Source organism: Arvicanthis niloticus, chromosome 16 (genome assembly GCF_011762505.2).
Source record: "Arvicanthis niloticus isolate mArvNil1 chromosome 16, mArvNil1.pat.X, whole genome shotgun sequence".
Taxonomy (NCBI): Eukaryota; Metazoa; Chordata; class Mammalia; order Rodentia; family Muridae; genus Arvicanthis; species Arvicanthis niloticus.
The window spans coordinates 64,974,978-64,995,487 of record NC_047673.1 but is presented as its reverse complement, the minus strand read 5'-3'; the positions used below and the strand labels follow the sequence as shown (position 1 = coordinate 64,995,487).

At 39.1% G+C, this 20,510-nt stretch overlaps 1 protein-coding gene across 10 annotated transcripts in view; it reads left to right on the top strand.

The window, feature by feature from the left end:
- Positions 1-20,510, top strand: part of Rgs7 (regulator of G protein signaling 7) — a 397,792-nt gene that overhangs the window by 352,515 nt on the left and 24,767 nt on the right. For all 10 annotated transcript variants that reach the window (XM_076914548.1, XM_034520565.2, XM_034520564.2 and 7 more), the window contains 5 exons: positions 7,124-7,198; positions 10,260-10,358; positions 15,838-15,899; positions 17,223-17,333; positions 19,257-19,382. In XM_076914548.1, coding sequence (XP_076770663.1) covers positions 7,124-7,198; positions 10,260-10,358; positions 15,838-15,899; positions 17,223-17,333; positions 19,257-19,382 — 473 coding nt within the window. The remainder of the gene's footprint in view (positions 1-7,123; positions 7,199-10,259; positions 10,359-15,837; positions 15,900-17,222; positions 17,334-19,256; positions 19,383-20,510) is intronic.

Below are 20,510 nucleotides of genomic sequence, written 5' to 3'. Positions count from 1 at the left end.
ACATTCCTGGGGTCCCATCCTAAGCATGACAGTGGGTGGGTCTCCCTTCTCCCTGGGGTCATTGGCTATCAGCCTATGAGATGGATGGAAGAGAGCAGAGTTGTCAAGCAGGGTTTTGAATGACCTGTGGGTACCAATGGAAATGACACATTCAGAGATAGATCAACTTTACTAGGGACGAATCAAGGGTTATGTAGTTTGGGTAGTGGGGTAGGGGTATTCAGAGTAGGCACAGGTTATTGGATGAAGGCTAAGGTGCTGAAATGCCTAATTAGCATGGGGAGGCATTCCAAGGAATATCTGGTGCTTGCTGAACAGGTTCTTTTTGGGAAAAAGAAGCTGAAACTGTAATCTAACCCAGGCTACATGATATTTCTCAGGTACATTGTGTGTGTGTGTGTGTGTGTGTGTGTGTGTGTGTGTGTGTGTGTGTGTTGTAAGGGGGCATTGAACTCCCTAGACAAAGTCAGAGAAGGAGATGCCCTGCTGGTAAAGGAAGTTTACCATTTTGTGCTAAGCACAGAAGGCTACCCAGACAATGGTAGAATTCTCTTTTATTAGTAGGGAGACAATAGTGGGAACACTCAATGTGACCCACTTTGGTTAGGTTTTAAAAGGTCACTCAGGCCCATGTTTCAGGGAATATAAAATAGTCCCAGCTCCCGAATGTTATATTACCTTCCGTCTTGTAATTCCTGATACATATTTGAGAGCATCTAGCTCATCACGTCTATGTCCTGGCAGATCTTCTAAAAGACATCTTGAAAACTCATCTGCATGCTACTGCTGAAGTCTTCATATTTCCTACCTCAAACATAGCAAATCTAATTCTGTTCAGAATTCGTTGAGAAGTAAGCTTGGAAAGTCTTGATCAAAGCAGTTGCTAAGACTACTACTTGCTAACTTGGACATAGGGATTTGTTTACCTGCCAAAATTTGAGACCCGTGTTAACATACACACTCTGTTTCCTGACCTGTATCAGAAGCCAACTGACAAATGGAAGAGGATGATTGGAAGTATAGGCCAGGCCAGGAAGATCAGTAGAAGATGGCAACTGACTGGGAGAAGACACAGGCCCTAACAACCCATGGACCAAAATATTTAAACTCCTATGTGGCTGCTCCCCACTGATACAATGGACCAGATAAAGTAAATCAAGACACAAGTCAATGGTGTCTGAGTCTCATATGCAGTATCAGGATACAGGGCAAATTGAGACACATTTTAAGTCTCTGATCTAAAGTAGACCATTATTTCCTTTCAGTTGAAAACCTATGATACTGTTTGAACAAAGAAGCTAACCTTCTAAATTAAAAGAGAAGAAGTGAAATGAAAAGAAACATAGAAATGGAAATGATTGGTCATGAGCATGCTTGGAAAACCAAGTGTCATAGTGTCAAGTGGTATTGCACTCTCAGCCCTCCTTCTCAAATTCCAGGATTCCAGACAGGGACCACCACTCCAGGGTGTGCATTTTTTTTTTTTATTATATTTTATTGTTACAAATCAGAGTTAGTTTTTAGAAGAGTTTTAAGTTCACAGCAAAATCAAAATATGTTCCAAAGAAAATACAGCGAGTTCCTATGTCACTCTTGCTCCACATGTGTGTGACACCCACATTATCTATCACCTGTCCCACAAAAGAAGTACTAGATCCAATGGACATGTGCTGATAAATCATCTCCAAAGCTGCAGTTTAAATTCAAGTTCGTCTTATAGATGTATTCTCTGTGAGCTTTGGCAAACACATACTGGCATGCATTCTCCACTTGATACCAAAGAAGTTTCACTGACCTAAGTATCTTCTGTGCTGGTCACCCATCCTTTCACTGTCATCCCCTTCAAAACAACTGATCCACTCAAGGTCATTTGGAACACAGCCCCAGGAAGTGATCTGGATAGAGCTATGTTTTCTATCCCCGTCTTTCCCTGACACTTACCAACACAGACTGTCCTGAGTTCCCCTGAGACACTGTATTTTTAGCATGGCTAACAAGACTTTATGATGTGCATTGCAGATCCAGCTCCATGGCAGAGCACGTGTATAGCCAGAGTGAGGCTCTGGGTTCCATTCCCAGCACCACAATACATAAACAAATAGCTAAATAAAACTAGTGTGCCATGAAAGGAACTAAGAAACTCAATGGGGGTTTAGAGACTCTTAAATGAAGTATCAATAATGGAGCCAAGAATTGCTGCTCCTATTTTGCAGTGGGAAACATACCTGGGAAACATACCCACTGGAGAGGGAGAGATTTCTTGGTGATCTCATCATTTGCAGCTTGGGGATGGGTTCCGAAGCATAAACTTCTAATAAATACCTTCTAATAAACAACATTACAACACTAGTATGGTACAGCTCAGTCCTTCTGAAGATAAATTCATTTGTTCATCATTGGAATTGATTTAGGATATTGTGCTAGGCCCATGTAAATAGCACATTATTACTCCTCAAATCCCAAAGCACTAACTTGAATTGCTTTAAGCAAATGATACATATTTGAACAATTTGATGGCATGCCCACTTAGTAATAATCATGTTATTCTGATCTTAATAGGAAAATACATATGGCTCTGTAGAAAAAACAATTTGTGAATATCATTTGGATCTGCTGCCTGTTTCTGGCACCTATTAAAAATAAGCTTCAAAAATTTAATTGCAGGGCCTTTTGTATTTATGTGTTATCTTGTCATTTTATATTTATGTATTTTTCTTTCTATTTATGTGTGTGTGGTATTCTGGTCTGTGGCATGTGTGCACTGGTGGGTGTATTTGCAGAAACTTGAAGAGAACATCTGGTGTCCTGCTCTGCCATTCTCTGCCTTATTCCTTTGAGATAGGACCTAGAGTTAGTCTGGAACAAGCAAGCCTGGTGATGCTTCTGTTTCTGCATCCCACAACACTAGAGTTACAGAAAGACATGGTCAGGCCATGATTTTTAGGGGGTGCTGAGATCCAAACAAAGGTCATCATGTTCCCATGGCAAGTGATACCCCCTACTGAATCTGAATCATCTCTCCAGTCTAGGAACAATGATCTTGGTGTAAACAAAAATCCTTATTTTCTCTCTCTCTCTCTCTCTCTCTCTCTCTCTCTCTCTCTCTCTCTCTCTTTGTTTGTGTGTGTGTGTTTGTGTGTACTCTATTAGGACAAACCAACAGAAAGGGCATAAGAGTGGACATGAGAAATATTCTGCTGTATCATGTACTATATCAAGATAGGCATTATACTTCTGAATGGTGATGATCTCATTTCTTTCAGTCCTGTGAGGAGGTTATGGGAAAATTGATTATGCTGCCATTTCTGTTTCTCACTATTTATAATCACAATCTGATAAATAATTAAATGCAGAAAAGTAGTCTTTGAGTAAAGGAAAGAATGGCGCAAGTTCTTTTCAATGTTTCATTCACTCTGGTGCCTGACTTTTGAATGTAGCTACTCCAAGCTCCTCAGTGCTCAGTCATGGCCTTAGGATTTGGAAGAGTCTTAGACAACTTTGTAAGAATCACTTTCACCTTCAACTGCCCCAAAAGGGAGGAGACATTAGAAATGTCAGGAATTGCTGAGTTCGTGGAGACAGGCATCCTAGGTTTTTCTTGTCAATTTATCGTGTTAACCATGTAGCTGTTAATGATAAATTTCAAGTCGGCAGATTTCATTATCCTTTAGATGAGAGCTAGGTCATAAAACACACATATTCATCCCAGAATTTGGCCTCTAATAATGTTTGCTTTTACAACCAGTGCTTTCTTACTAATCTGTTAGTGTTTTAACAGTCAGCTCAAGTAGGAATTTTCAATGTCTGTTAGTGGTTCATTAATCAAACTCAAGAGATCATAATCTTTGAAACCTGTAGAGGTAAATTTTAATTTTCTTTTGCACTGCCAGTCAGGTCTGAGCCTGTGGAAGAAAAGGCTTCCCACTTCATGCCTTCAGTGGCTGACACAGTTTCTGAGGCCATTTGTTAATTATCCCACTTGTTATGAAGTCAAATTGACTTAGGGTCCTGGCTTTCAATGGAAGGAATTATATCGTTCAATTAATTCAGACTGAGCACATGTTTAAAATAAGCATCTCTTTTTGTGCTCTTATTTCCTCAGAGGCCTTTTGAGGGATAGGTTTACACATGGAGCCTGGACTCTGCTGTATTTAACATGCAGGTGTGGCTAACTGGACTGTTTTGGGAGATTATCAGTTTTTGTTTCTTTGGCTTCCCCTGTTATCCACATTGGTTTTAAGGAGAGGTCCAGGTCAGAGGTTTTCTCTATATGATCGCACACAAGGGAAATGAGGCCAGACAGCATTAGGAAACCTTCTAGAACCTGGTTGATTCCTGCTTGGGACGGAATGTCAGATCACACAGGGTTCAGCTCATCACCTGGTCCTCACTGATGGCATTTGTCGTCCAGACATTTGCCCTGAGTATATAATCCATGTATACTGTGTCTTTGTTTCAACTTCAATTTCTTGTCCACCTGTCAGTCTCAACATCTCTATGCTTTTTATTGTGAAGGCTTATTGCATATGAGCTCAAGAAAACACTGCCTTAGGCTCCTTTTCCTGTTTGTTTTTTTATTTATTTTAATAAAATAAATTATTTATTTTATTAAAATAAATACATTATAAATTTTAATTATTATTAAAATTTTAATTATAATTTAAGTTATAAAATTTAATTATTTTAATGAGGTGTATATTGTGTGATATTGGGTATAAACATGTGAGTGCAGGTACCCCCAGAGGAGACTAAAGCATCAGATCGCCTTAGAGCTAGAGTCACAGGGAACTGTGTGCCACCCAACATGGGTGCTGAGAACAGAACTCTGACCTCTGTAAGATTAGTGCATACTCCTTAACAGCTTAGCCATCTTTCCAGCCTCAGCTTCCCTTTTCTTGATACTCACATGACACAAATATTCATGTGGAATGTGCCCCTTATAAGACTCCTGCTGGGGTCACAGAACAAACTGCTTCATGGAAACCCCATTTGTTTGGATATGTCTATACTGCCTTACACTCTTTTTAGATCCTTTCCCACAGAAGAGAAACACCAGCATATGTTGTTATTCCCAGCATATAACCTAAAGAAAATATCTATGATCTGAAATGCTAGTTCTTGATTAATCAATATCATTATATCAATAGAAGTTTAACATTTTTCTGCCCCTTCTCTAATGGCTCAGCTTGGGGAAGGATGGCCGTATCATACTCGAAATTGAATGGGAAATGAAAACTCTATGCTTTGATATTTCTAAGCATCTTGGTTACAAGTAGATCAATGGTTATGAACTCTACCTATATTAAAATTGTTAAAACCTAAAGGCCCTTTGGTTTTTAAGAGATTAATGTTTACGTACCACAGAAAGAATAAATAAAACTGCCAGATACTGGTTAGCCTGGAGCTGGGAATAAATAGTTTAAGTGAATTTCTCTATAAATTTATCTATAAATTAGTCTCATACAGCCAAAGCCAATACTCTTTTTTTTCTTGGTGATTGACTGTGTGTGTGTGTGTGTGTGTGTGTGTGTGTGTGTGTGTGTGCGTGTGCGTGCGCACATGTGTTTAACAAAGCCAGTGCATACATGTAGAGGTGAGAAAACAATTTGCAAGTAGTCAGATCTCTCCTTCCAACATGTGAGTTACAGGGAATTGAACTTGTGTCATCATCATTGGTAGCATGCATCTTTACCATTGAGGCACCTCACTCACTGCCCCTAACCTTTTTATTTTTATTCTGAAGTAAATATTTATCCCTTTATCCAAGAAAAATATGCATTTCATTCAGTATTCATAGTGTTATATGTGGATATGTTTGTGCTTAGTTTAATGTAAGCTTTCTGAAAAAAATAACAAAATATTTTCTTCTTTAACTTCCTTATACATTTTTTGCATTGTGATGGGTTTGATCACAATGTCTGAACTGTTGGGGACTTCCTGAGAATGGCTCATGTCCCTAATTACTCAGAATGAATCCTCCTGCTCAGGAATGCAGTCCTTTCTGCTCACCAGCATTGCATTGAAACCCCACAGTTAACAGCATCAGGGGGCACTGTCACAGATACTTATAGCTTGTGATAGAATAAAAACCTGAAAATTTGGCCAAAAAATATACATCTTGATGGTTTTTAAATTAATAACATCTCTCCCTAAATACTGTACCTCAGACTTCAAGGGAGGGAAACACAACCCAACTAAGGAAACAACTTCTTACCCAGGTCTAAGATTCTCTGCATTTCTGAATCTCCTTTCTTCTCTGCTTCCTGTTCTTCCTTCTGTGCCTGAGACTACCTGGGGTTTGTTTTGGAAGAGCATTGTTGATTCATATTCTGTCTGTTCTTTTTCTGTTCTCTCTTCTTTTCTTCCCTCCCACATCCCTTCTCATCCTCCAGATACAAAAGAAGTTCTCATCTATTTGTTTCTGAGCAACTGGACAGTAATTTTGGCAAAATACAACTCCAGGGCTGTCAGGAAGCCAGCAGCAGACAGCCCTCATTTCTTTCAACTTCTTATTTTGAAGGAATATACATACCTGAGGGAAAGGAAAAAGAAAGTCAGAAACTTATTGGAAAAGTACAGTATATGGGTTCCTATTTCCATCCTTATGGTCTCCATGGGGACCATGATTTCTGTGTACCTTCTGTCTGTGGAAAGCAAATATTCCCAGGTACCAGATTTCTTAATCACTATAAAAATTATTCAGTCTGGGGTCTGTACTGGCTCAACTGAACACCATGGTAGTTAGAAAACATGAGTACCAAGTAAAAGCAGCGTAAGTTAGGTAGGTATGTAAGCCCTGTGGGAAGCTCTGTGTAGACATCATCACACCATTCTCTAGAATCTTTGTTTGAACTATTCAGTGTGAGCCACTGCAGATACCTGTTTCCCATTCCAAGCCTGAATCCTTTTTCCATGATGTCTCTGGAAATTGTTTGAGGCTTTGGAAATATTACACCAGAAGGAGGAAGGTGCAGCAGACTGTATGTATTACTGGTCACTGCTGGAATGCACTAGGTCATCTTGGAAGCCGCTGGTTTACTCAAGCTCTGTGGAGCAATTTGTTAGTGATGATCCTGCTATAACCAGCACACCTAAGATTTCTTTTCTCTATTTCTCCCCCCAGCCCGGATGTGTAAATACTACAGAAGTGGACATTAAGAAATCATCCCGGATGAGAAACCCACACAAAACACGTAAGGTAAATGAGTGTGTGTCCCTTGGTCTTGCTAAAATGTCTACTTTCAGGACACCCATCTCTGGTGTTACAAACATACTCCACTCTGGAGATCTGTCCTGAGAATTGCTTCTCTGGAGTGAAATAAAGCAACATCTACCTCTCCTCAGAAGAACCCAAGGACAAGCCAAAGTCCATTCCACCAACATTTGCCCTGGAGAGCCAATGAATCTATTGGGCTTCTTTACAGAACCTGGGTGAGAAGTTATTCACAGGAGAATAAGGGACCCCAAATGTCACTGCATTGGAAAGTCCTCCACACAGTGTGGATATCAGCTTTCCCATAGCTATACAGATGGAGCTCCCTCTCAGTTAACTTTCCCAGGCTATACATATGCTAGTACATTCCAAGCCCCTGAATCCAAGTGCAGTTATTGAAGAATTGCTTACAAATGGCTAAGGAATCTCAGATGAGGGTCCAGGTACCTTTACCCCCTCCTTCTCTGAGGGAACTCAATAGTCAATAGGCTTATGATCATGGTCTCTCACAAGCAGCCACCCCTGAGCTGATGTAAATGGTCTCTGGTTTTTTTGAGGACCTTGTTTCTCCAGCATGTTCTGAGGTAGACGAAGCCATGGGACTGTGATGGAAGGTAGGAAGAGAACTGGGATATTTCATTTCCATCACAGGATGTAGCCTCTTGGAGCCCTGGAGACAGAAACACGGAAGGATAATGTCTAGGGAGAGGTGATATCGAAGAGAAAACACAGTATTTATGGGGTAAAGTCTGAGGGAAAGAGGAGATCAAAAATACAATTAATTACAGAAAGAGTAGAATGAACTTCTCTTAACATCAGCATTTTTGTGGTACAACCATAGGTATAGGCAGCACTTCCCTGCCTGCTGCAAGAGAATTCCTTCCCTCCGTCCTTTCCTCTCCCTTCCTCACTCCCTCTCTTCCTTCCTGTCTCTCTTTCTCATTTATTTACTTTTATAAACCATGGGCTATTTTAAGAGAAGTTGTATTTTTTTTTTTACATTTTAAATGTATTGTTTGTGAGTTTATTAAATGAATATATGTGCATAGTATCTTTAGATCAATTCTACCCCTGACTCTTTACTCTTCAACTTCTTTCAGTAGATAGGGATTGGTATAGAGACTCACTCCTTGGGCATGATATAGAATGTAAGAGGTTGTAGAATGCTCAGCCCTAAAGGTGACATCTGTTTTACTGTTACCCAGGCTCAAGAATTATCATGGAAGAGGGAACAGAAAGATTGTAAGAGCCAGAGGTTGTGAAAGGTTGCTATAAAATTGTTTTCCTGACAGGAGAGGGACATTGCCCACAGGAATTCACCATGGCTGTGACAGCATGCACAGGGCCTGTACAAGATCAAGCCAGCTGCAATCACAGCACAGATGAGGAAAGGGCTCACAAAGTCACATCTAGCTGAGGGCCCACTGGCAGTTGAAAGCTACTAGGAGGATGGATGTCTGCTTTTGGTTTTCTGCTATGTGATAGGGTCTCAAGCGTCCCAGGGTTGCTGTGAACTCACTATGTAGCAGAGGATGGCCTTGAACTTCTGATACTTCCTCCTCCACTTTCTGAGTGCTGAGATCACAGACATGGGCCACCACACTCAATTGTATACAGTGAGGCAGATACAAAGCAAGCACTCCACAAATGAACATTTCTAGCCCTAGTGAAGAAGGATTCTTTCTCATTTGTAAATGTGTGTGTGTGTGTGTGTGTGTACAACACCTATACCCATACCTATATCCAGAGCCAGTCACTCTGAGAACAGCACAGAGGTTGCCATCCGTCATTAACAAAAACCATTGTGACTCAAAAGATCTTTTCTGTGAACCTAATGTAACCCCAGCACGCTTCTAAAGTGAATGTTCTTACACGAAGATGAACTAAAACTAAGATGTTTGCAGATTCACAAACCTTATTTCATGTTGGTTTTTTTCCTTCCTTCAAAGATCCCCAAATGATCCAAATTTTTTGGATTTTATTATTTGGTTTGCTTTGGTTTGTTTTTTGTTTTTTTTTTTTTTTTTTTTTTTTTTTTTTTGCGTTTGTTTTGTTTTCTTTTTTGAGGAAGTTTCCCATGAGAACACACAGAAGGATTTACAAAGACCATTTAGATGCACTGAGAAAACGTCTTGCCTCTAGGGATTTTCTGAGCCTAAGAGCAAAGGCAGCCCACAGCAAGCCTGGGTTTCTAGATGCTCCTGGTTTCTTTCTTCTTCTCCCAGTATACCCTCAGCTCACCCACCAGTGAAGCTGAACAGGATCCAAAAGTCAACCAGCTCTGCAAAAAGTGCAGTGTGCCCCCTGTCCAACCTGAATTATTCAAAATCCGTTCCTGTGACTGACTGACACATGCTCAGATTGGGAGAAGAAAGCACAGGAGTAAACGGGTAGAACTTGAGTGTGCTGGAGTGATCATGAACCCTCTTCTTGGCACTAGACTTTGTGTTGTTATCTGAGTTAGGGCTTCCGAGGGCTTCTGAGGGCTTCCTCCCAGGAATCCCAGAGAGTATTTGTTAATAGGAAAGCTCTTCACACTCTATCACCCTCACGCCATCAGCTCTCCATACACCATATATTGTGGCAGAAGCCTGAGGTGGCATGCAATGAAGTACTGTAAAAAGAATCAGTGTGTGTCTGCTCAGAATGTCTAGCACACAGTTGGGGGTGGCAGACATTATTACCCCAAGTGCTCAAGTGGTATCATTTCACTGTGTGTGTGTGTGGTGTATGTGTGTGTGTGTGTGTGTGTGTGTGTGAGAGAGAGAGAGAGAGAGAGAGAGAGAGAGAGAGAGAGAGAGAGAGGTAAGTTCAGGTAGCTATAAAGTAATCACTCCCTGTGTATTTTTCAAACATCCTTGGTAATCTTTACCCCTCCTCCCTTCCTCTTCTTTTATACTGCCTTCCTGCTCTTTAGATTTTGGTAAGAAACATTATAAAATGAACTTTGAGATTGTTAACTGAACGTATGATAGCATTTGCTTTTTAGAAGGCCTTATGGCTACAAGAGGTATTTTGTCCTGACACTTTTTTTATTTTAATATAGTCTGTCTATGGTTTACAAAATGACATCCGAAGTCACAGTCCCACCCACACACCTACACCAGAAACCAAGCCTCCTACAGAAGATGAGCTACACCAACAGGTGGGTCTTCCTGTGAAATGAGCAGCTAGGATGCACGGGCACCAACTCACCAATGCTGCAGGAAAGAGAATGAACACTCATATGGGTGTTTTAGAAGGTTATCTGTATGGTCAACTGCTTCATAGAGATTTACAATGAAAAGGTAATGAAAGCCAGACATGGTGGTACATTCCTGTAATTCCAACACTCAGCAGATGAAGTCAAGAGGATCATAGGTTCTCTGAGCACAGACTGTCTCAAAAACAAAACAAAACTTTAACCAAAGGGGTAGAAGTATAGCTCAGTTGGTAGTATGTTTGCTTGGCCTATGGAAGACCTTGTGAATCAGTTTACAGTAGTACTGCATGTGTGCATGTGTGTCCTGGTCTGATGCTAAGACATGACTCGAAATATGTAATATATGAAATGCTTTTCAAAATTCTTCATTAGTTTATTCCTTCTTTGCCTACAGACAATTTTTGCAAACCAACACCTGACGTAGAGGTGTCTTGTTCATAAAGAGTTATTTTGAACTCCAAATCCTTATCTTTAAAAAGACAGCAGGTTGGAGGCAGAGTCGAATGTCCCACATTTCTATTGGCCTGATCACCACAGCAGTGTGGGTGGTCTGGTTTCTCCAGCACTGATTTCTCTAACCTTTTAAAGTTTGTCAATATCAACACTGGTATGTCACCACAACATGTATTGCCTCTTTAAAAGTCAGTTTGTCTCCAAGAAATATTTCAAAGGAAATGCCACTCTTATAACAAACCATGGCTGCCTTTCTTAGTTAGCTTAATCAGAGGGATGACTCTTCCCTCATTTATTTTCACTAATATTTCATTGTACTGTGATTTATCAATAAGTCAATGTTCACTTTTATACTATATTTATAATTTTCTTATAATTTATAAAAATAATGTTTTACAGAGAGTTCTTTTTTTTGTTTTGGGCAATACAATTTTTTCCTTTTTCTATTGGATATTTTATCTACATGTCAGATGTAATACCCTTTTGCCCCCACCAAGGAACCCCCTATCCCATCCCCCTTCTTCATGCTTCTATGATGATATGTCCCCACCCACCGTCCCACTCCCACCTCCCCACCTACAATTTTCCCCACATACAGCATCCAGCCTTCACTGGACCAAGGACTTCCTCTCCCACCTATGCCTGACATTGTCATCCTCCCCTACATATACAGCTGGAGCCATGGGCCCCTCCCTATGTGCTCCCAGGCTGGTGGTTTAGCCCCCCCCCCCAGGCACTCTGGTTGGTTGGTGTTGTTGCTCTCCTCATGGGGCCGCAAACCATTTCAGCTCCTTCAGTCTTCTCTCTCACTCCTCCATTAGGAACCGCTTGACCAGTTCAATGGTTAGCTCTGAGATTCCACCTCTGTATATTTCAGGCTCTGGCAGACCTCTAAGGAGACTGCTATATCAGGCTCCTGTCAGTGTACACTTCCTGGCATCCACATCAGTGTCAACCTTTGGTGACTGCACAAGGAATGGATACCCAGGTGGAGCAGTCTCTGAATGGTCCCTCCTTCAGTTTCTGTCCCATGCTTTGTCTCCATATTTGCTCCCATGAGCATTTTGTTACCCATTCTAAGAAGGGCCAAAGCACCCACACTTTGGTCTTCCTTGTTCATGAGCTTCATGTGGTCTCTGAGTTGTATGTTGGATATTGTGAGCTTTTGGGCTAATATCCAATTATCAGTGAGTACATACCATGTATGTTCTTTTGTAATTGGGTTACCTCACTCAGGATGATATTTTCTAGTTCCATCCATTTACTTAAGAATTTCTCAAATTCATCATTTTTAATAGCTGAGTAATATTCCATTGTGTAAATGTACCACATTTTTTTATCCATTCCTCTGTTGAAGGACATCTGGGTTCTTTCCAGCTTCTGGCTATTACAAATAAGGCTGCTATGAACATAGTGGAGCATGTGTCCTTGTTATATGTTGGAGCATCTTCTGGGTATATACCTAGGAGTTATCTAGCTGGGTCCTCAGGTAATGCTATGTCCAGCTTTCTGAGGAACTGCCAGACTGATTTCCTGAGTGGTTGTACCAGCTTTCAATCCCACCAACAATGGAGGAGTGTTCCTTTTTCTCCACATCCTCAACAGCATCTGCTATCACCTGAGTTTTTGATCTTGGCCATTCTGACTGGTGTGAGGTGGAATCTCAGGGTCATTTGATTTACATTTCCCTGATGACTAAGGATGTTGAACATTTCTTTAGCTGCTTCTCGGCCATTTGAGTTTCCTCAGTTGAAAATTCTTTGTTTAGTCTTGTACCACATTTTTAATAGGATTATTTGGATGTCTGGAGTCTGATTTCTTGAGTTCTTTGTATATATTGGATATTAACCCTCTATCGGATCTAGGATTGGTAAAGATCTTTTCCCAATCTGTTGGTTGCCATTTTGTCCTGTTGACAGTGTCCTTTGCCTTACAGAAGCTTTGCAATTTTATGAAGTCCCATTTGTCAATTCTTGATCTTAGAGCATAAGCCAGTGGTGTTCTGTTTAGGAACTTTTCCCCTGTGCCTAGGTATTCGAGGTGCTTCCCCACCTTCTCTTCTTTTAGTTTCTGTGTATCTGGTTTTCTGTGAAGGTTCTTTATCCACTTGGACTTGAGCTTTGTACAAGGAGATAAGAATGGATTGATTTGCATTCTTCTACATGCTGACTTCCAGTTGAACCAGCACTATTTGTTGAAAATGCTGTCCTTCTTCAACTGGACAGTTTTAGCTCCTTTGTCAAAGATCAAGTGATCATAGGTGTGTGGGTTCATTTCTGGGTCTTCAATTCTATTCCATTGATCTTTCTGCCTGACTCAGTACCAATACCATGCAGTTATTATCACTACTGCTCTGTAGTACAACTTGAGGTCAGGGATGGCTATTCCCTCTGAAGTTCTTTTATTTTTGGTAATAGTTTTTGTTATCCTAGGTTTTTTGTTATTCCAAATGAATTTGCCAATTGCTCTTTCTATCTCTATGAAGAATAGAGTTGGAATTTTGATGGGTATTGCACTGAATCTGAAGATTGCTTTTGGCAAGATGGCCATTTTTACTATATTAATCCTGCCAATCCAGGAGCATGGGAGATCTTTCCATCTTCTGAGATCTTCTTAGATTTCTTTCTTCAGAGACTTGAAGTTCTTGTCATATAGATCTTTCATTAGCTTGGTTAGATTCACACCAAGGTATTTTATATTATTTGTGACTATTGTGAAGGGTATCATTTCCCTAATTTCTTTCTCAGCCTGTTTATCCTTTGAGGAGAGGAAGGCTACTGATTTGTTTGAGTTGATTTTATATCCAGCCACTTTGGTGAAGTTGTTTATCAGGTTTAGGAGTTCTCTGGTGGAAGTTTTAAGGTCACTTAAGTATACTATCATATCATCTGTAAATAGTGAAATTTTGACTTCTTCCTTTCCTATTTGTATCCCTTTGACTTCCTTTTGTTGTCTAATTGCTCTGGATAGGACTTCTAGTACTATATTGAATAGGTAGGGAGAGAGTGGGCAGCCTTGTGTAGTACCTGATTTTAGTGGGAATGCTTCAAGTTTCTCTCCATTTAGTTTGATGTTGGCTATTGGCTTGCTGTATATTGCTTTTACTATGTTTAGGTATGATCCTTGAATTCCTGATCTTTCTAAGACTTTTACCATGAAAGGATGTTGGATTTTGTCAAATGCTTTCTTCTTTTCTAAACTAGTTTCATTGGATATTTTTAGAAACGTGTCACTGGAAGTAGGCTTCAAGCAGGAATCTGACATTAGGCTAGAACAAAGAAGTAATTTCAGACGGAATCTAAATGTTAGGCTAGAACAAGGAAGTAGCCTTCAGACATGAAAATGACCTTGCGTTAGGACAGGGAAGTAGGCTCAGATACTTTGGTCATCCTGATAAGCCTTTAGAAACAGTGATCATGGGAGTGTTCATATAATTGGGTTTAATGCCTTGCTTTTTCTTTGGCTATTTGTGTTTATTGTATTGCTTGTTCCTTGACTATTTGCATCTATTGTATTGCTAGACCCTCAACCTAGAACTGACCTTAATATATGCATGTAATCAAAATGATATAAAAGCATAAAGGAAGATGGGGTATAGGATAGGGGGTTCTAGGGAGGGAAAATGGGGAAAGGGTATGACATCTGCAAAAGAAAAAAAAGCAAACTAGAACAAGCCCTTTTTGCTTCTTGGATTACATAATAGTTACATTACATAATTACATAATATTTAAATACCAGATTAAATGAAAGCAACCTTAATGGCTATAGTGTTATAGAACCAAAACCAGCCCCAGGATGAACTCTTTGGACCAGGATCATGCCTCATTTAACCCTTATTTCTGTCATGCTATCTAGAAAATCTGGTCTACCAGTGGGGTCAAGAAGGGAGATAAAAAATAAGATTGGAGACTGGAATTTCTGTATCTGTTTACGAAACAATTGGAAATAAACAACAAAGCGTAAGAACAGATTCAGTAACTGAGTTCAATAAATCATTCTATTGCTTCTGTGCTCTCCAGTAAGCCTGGCTCTGGGCTCCATCTCCTGAGAATTCTGTTGAAGGCATTAGATTCCAGCTTAGGGCACCACTGGCTTCCAATCCAACAGGTGACAAGGGGCCATAGCACTCACATGACTCTACTCAGTGGTGCTTTCCTGGAGGAAGCAATGAAGATGAGCCAGGAGTGAGAGGCAAAAAAATGCAAGGATTTGTGGAAATAAATAACGTATTTGAATATACTTCAAATTTTTGTTCGCCACATTAAGAAATCAACTTTATTTAATGACTCAGGAAAAGTGTGTGTGTGTGTGTGTGTGTGTGTGTGTGTGTGTGTGTGTGTGCATGTATACCTGAAACATAAAATTCATAGTGGTTATAATATGTAATACTGGAGAATTTCTCTGGTCTTTTTGAAATTTCATGTTTTTTAAAACATTCAGAATAAAAGAGATTTGATGTTCTATGAAAAAGAAAGAAAGAAAAAAGAAAGAAAGAAAAAAGAAAGAAAGAAAGAAAGAAAGAAAGAAAGAAAGATGTGTCACGAGTTGATAAGATTTCTTTCAAAAAATATAATATTATATCTTTCTTGGGATAGTAAAAAGATGTAAAATTTACTTTAAAAATCATAGTAACCAATAAAGGTACATCTGTTTATGAGTTAAATATTTGTGGAATAATGGAATTTTGAATGTTGTTATGTCATGAATGTTTAAAATCTCTATAGAGCATTTCAAATAGTTATGTTTTCCTGAAGCAAACACTGTATTCAAAAGTATTATTGTTCTAAAGTTTTACTAGTAATGATTACATTCAAATAGATCACACATTATTTACCATTTTTATAGCTTTCTGCTTTATTTTTTTCCCTAGCTTTAGGTGTTTTTCCTAAAATGTACTCAGCAAGGATTAAAACTTAGAGAACTGAGATGCTATTGTTTATGTAACTATGTCACCAACTCTCTCTTTCAGATAAAATACTGGCAAATACAGTTAGATAGACATCGGTTAAAAATGTCAAAAGTTGCTGATAGGTAAGTATTTCAAGTTATCAACATAATTTACTTTCAAAGATGTATTTATTTTTATTTTATGTGCATTGGTGTTTTGTTTGTGTGCATGTGTGTACTAGTGACCATGGAGGCCAGAAGAGGGCATTGTGGTCCTCTGGAACTAGAGTTATAGATTTTGTGAGCCACTATGCAGGTGCTAGGAATCAAACCCAGGACCTCTATAAGAGCATCCAGTACTCCTAACCACTGAGCCATCCTTGCAACTCCATGCTGTAAACTGTAGTCATATGACAACTGTGTTAAAGATGGGAGGCAAGTGATTGGAGGAGAGTGGAATAAATTGTTGAGACATTTGCTGGAGTGTGTTGTCTTATTTTTGCTCATGAACAAACTTTTACAGAAGTCTTTTGTCAAAATTGAAAGACAACAGAATAACGATCCTCTGACACTGTAGAAGTCCAATCCTCGTGGACCCGAGAATCAGGTTCATGGGAGTAGCATCTTCTCATTCCTGGTGGAAGAAAAGAATATTTTAACTTAACTGGCTGCTACTTGGCAACCTAGTGACCCTGTAAATTCATTTTTAACATTCATAATCTACTCTCTTTGTAAATGTTAAGATTTGGAATTAAACTCAGATTTTAGATTCACATTTTCTTAATTTAAAAAAATCTATGTTTTTGAAAATAAAACAACATCAAATTTTCAGTGAACTTTAAAACTTCCAATGGCTTATTTCGTTTCAATGTGGATTGTTAACAAATGAAGTAAAACATGGATATACGAACAGCCTTAGGTTCTCTATCTTTCCATAGAGGATGTAACTTAGAAAAGAAAAATCTATTCTTAAAAATGTATGCTGTTTGCTTAGTGAGTCTACCAAGCTCTTTTCTGCAGTGTTATCCCTCTCTTTTTTCCGTTTTTGGTACCAAAAAATAATAATAATTTTAGCCAGTGATTTCTATCTGTGTTTGAGACAAAAACAAATTTCTTCCAATTCTTTCTTCAACTTGGCTTTGAATGTTTTGGCTGGTCAGAACTGGAATGAGCCTTTGTACTTCCTGCTCAGGTAGTGTGGACCATGTGATCTTTACAGGAGCTTAGTTACTCCCATGCTCAAGGCTGGGAGGTAGAATCCTGATCTGCTTGCCAGAATCATGGAGACTTGTTGCATGTAGGTTGTGGAAACATGGTAATTACCATTCGATTCCATTCTGATGTAGTCCTTGTGGATTCCTCTGTCTGCCATTTTCATTGTTTCCCTCACTTTAAACCAGAAATAACTTCAGGGTAAAAAATAAACTGGAAATGTTTTTGTTTTTTCCTTCTCTGTTTTCTCCCTAGTCTACTAAGTTATACGGAACAGTATGTAGAGTATGACCCGTTTCTTGTACCGCCTGACCCTTCCAATCCGTGGCTCTCAGATGATACGACTTTCTGGGAACTTGAAGCAAGGTAAAAGACCATAGTTGCTTCCTTCTGACTATGTCAGCTATTTAAGAATGTGCATGAAATAAATAGCAGAATCAAGAGCTGACTCCTTGGGAAGATGACATTCCTCTGCTCTATTTTCCATGATTTAGCATTGTTGGTCAAAAAGAGATTTTAGGCACAGACTTCTACACTGTTGCTAGAGTGCTATTCTGCTATGAGAAAAGGTAGAATCCAGTCTTGGAAACATTGATGGAGATGTAAACCACTATGTTAAGTAAAATAAATGGGACATTGATGGAAGAGAACCACATGCTCTTACAAAATATAAAAATGATTAAACTGAGAATAAATGGTGGTCCACAGAGGGCAGGAGAAGTAAGTAGAACGAGGCACAAGGAGAGGTTGCTCAGTGGACAGTCTTATGGGGTCTAGAAGTTCTGGTGTACTGTTGGACAGTAGGATGACAACTGATATCCATTTACTGTGTACTTGAAAAATTTACATATTACATATAATCAAATTCAAATATAAACATGTATGAATTTTAATAGATTTCAAAACATAAATTTAATTTTAAAAATAAATTTACATTGCTGAATGAACTGGCACAAAATTAGGGGTAACATTTTAAATATGAGTTAGTCAAAATCAGATCTGCAGTTTTTAAAATTCAGCTCCTTGCTATTAAATCACTTGAAAATTCATATAGTCACTCAGGCCTGTGTTCAGTCAAGACTGATGGTGAATCCACACTTCTTTAAGCCCAGTGTAAACATGCCTATATAAACTCCATTTTAAAATCATATGAACTCATCAGAAATACAGAGAAACTGACTTTTAAAAACCCAGACACAAGGTAGAACTCCAGGTTTTTTTGGAGAGCTCTGTGGGACATTGTGGCATCAGTCTTGAAGCTCATTCGGAAGGTGGTCACATATCTCTATACAAAGACAGTAATAGTATTCCACAGGATAGCTGTTTTGTTTTAGGCAGAGTCTCCTGTAGCCCATGCTGGCCTTCAACTCATTAGGTAGCAAAGGATAATCTCCAGTTCCTTATCCTTCTACCTTTACCTCCTAGACACTGGGATTAAATACTGCATACTTGGGATACCACACATGGTTACAGGTTATATTTCTGGGCCACTTCTCTTGTATCCTGCCATTGATCTTAAACATCTACAATTCAGAAGTCTTCGGTGGCAGTCATAAACACACACAAACATATACACACATACACAAACACACACATACATATACACATAATGCTTATATATACATATATGCATATATAAAAAGCTAGAGCCCCCAAATCTATGGTTAAATATGGTTTCATATTTAATTGCAGTAGAATCATATATAGTAATGAGGTCCTCCAGGCACTGATGCATTATTCCTAGGATGATCTATACCACAGAGTAGACTGTATAGTGGTTGAAATGGGTCTCTAGGTAACAGTTGCTAGATTTTTGCCCTTTACTCTTTGTATGACATGGCATCAAGTTATAACTCTTTATCTATAGATAGCTTTATCTATAAAATTAGAGAAAGGATAACAGTCTCATAAAGCCACTAAGACTCCACCCAGACTCCTAGTGGCAGATGATCCCTCGGGGTTAGGATGTGTTATTAATCTAAGACATTCCTCACTGTGAAGAATAGCCAGTCAACAATATAGTACTGTTATAGAAGATAAGTTAAAGATAGGCATTCTTCTAAGGTATATATAATAAATAAGAATTGCCCCAGGCATGATGACACATATCTTAATTCTAGCACTTGGGATCTGTAGATCTTTGTGAGTCCAAGGCCATATTGGGCTACAAAATGAGCTCCAAGCAAGCCAGGACTACATCTCCAAAGCCTACCTTACCTTACCCACTCCCCCCACCAAATGTAATTGTAATAGAAAGACTATATTTAGCCTTGTTTCTCTCTTTCACAGCAAAGAACCAAGTCAACAGAGAGTAAAACGATGGGGTTTTGGCATGGATGAGGCATTGAAAGACCCAGTTGGGAGAGAGCAGTTCCTTAAGTTTCTAGAATCAGAATTCAGTTCAGAGAACTTAAGGTAAGTGATGTTTTGTCATTGTGAGTCAAAGAGACACTGTTGTGCCTAGTTATTTTAGATGGAATGGACCTGTCACTCTCATAGTAGCACAATGATGTAAACAAATTTCATCTCTGCCACTTAAAGATGGAAGAAAGACTAGCAAGACAAAAACTATCCAGCATTGTCATCTCCTTTTCATTCTTTATTTCTGTAATGCCTCTGAATTTGTTGGCTATATAAATTTAGAACTTTAACTTTAGAACTCCCAAATTGATATTTTGACAAAATAGAAAATGCCTGTATTAGTCAGTGTTCATGTCATAGTGCCCAACAGAAACAAAGGAGGAAAGGCTTATTTTGGCTGACAATTTCAGGAAATTTTACTCCTTCATGGTGGAAAAGCAAGACAAGCAATTCAGGTCAAGGCAGCGGCCAGTGGAAGTATGTTGCTGAGACTGTTCATATCATGCAGGTCTTGAAAGCAGAGCATGCACAGGCATACACACACACACACACACACACACACACACACACACACGATATGTCTTACATATATGCATGTATATATAAGATTATATAATATATATTTGTTGTCTACTGTATGCCTATCATGTTCCTTTATCAAATGATAAAACTCTCATAGCCTTCTAACATAGTACTACACGTACTATAGTACATACACACCATGGCAACAAAGACATGAGCCTTTGGAAAGAGTTGAATCACAAATCAGGCAATAGTATTTGTACAGTTATTTTAAACATCAGCCCCTACTTATCAATATAAGTTTCCAATCTCACTTCTTCAGTAGATGAGTGAATAACTCAGTTAAAGACCAAAAGTCTAAGGGAAGCCTTATTACATGGTTGAGCAATTGATCGTGTCTCAGCCTTTTAGCTAAGATCAAGCACAACAGAGCTGTATCGACTAATGATGCCTGGAGCACAGAAAGAGACTGGGGCACTTGGTTTGCCCATTGGTCCTAGACATAATTCTGATCTTGTAGCAGTTTCTACTTCAAGGGGTTCCTCCAGGGGTACCTAGAAAAAGCTTTCTAAACTATGACTCATTCCAGTGGATGTTCATAGCTCTGCTTAAGATGAGGGAAATAATGTTTTCACTGCATGAAATATTTATTTTTTTCTA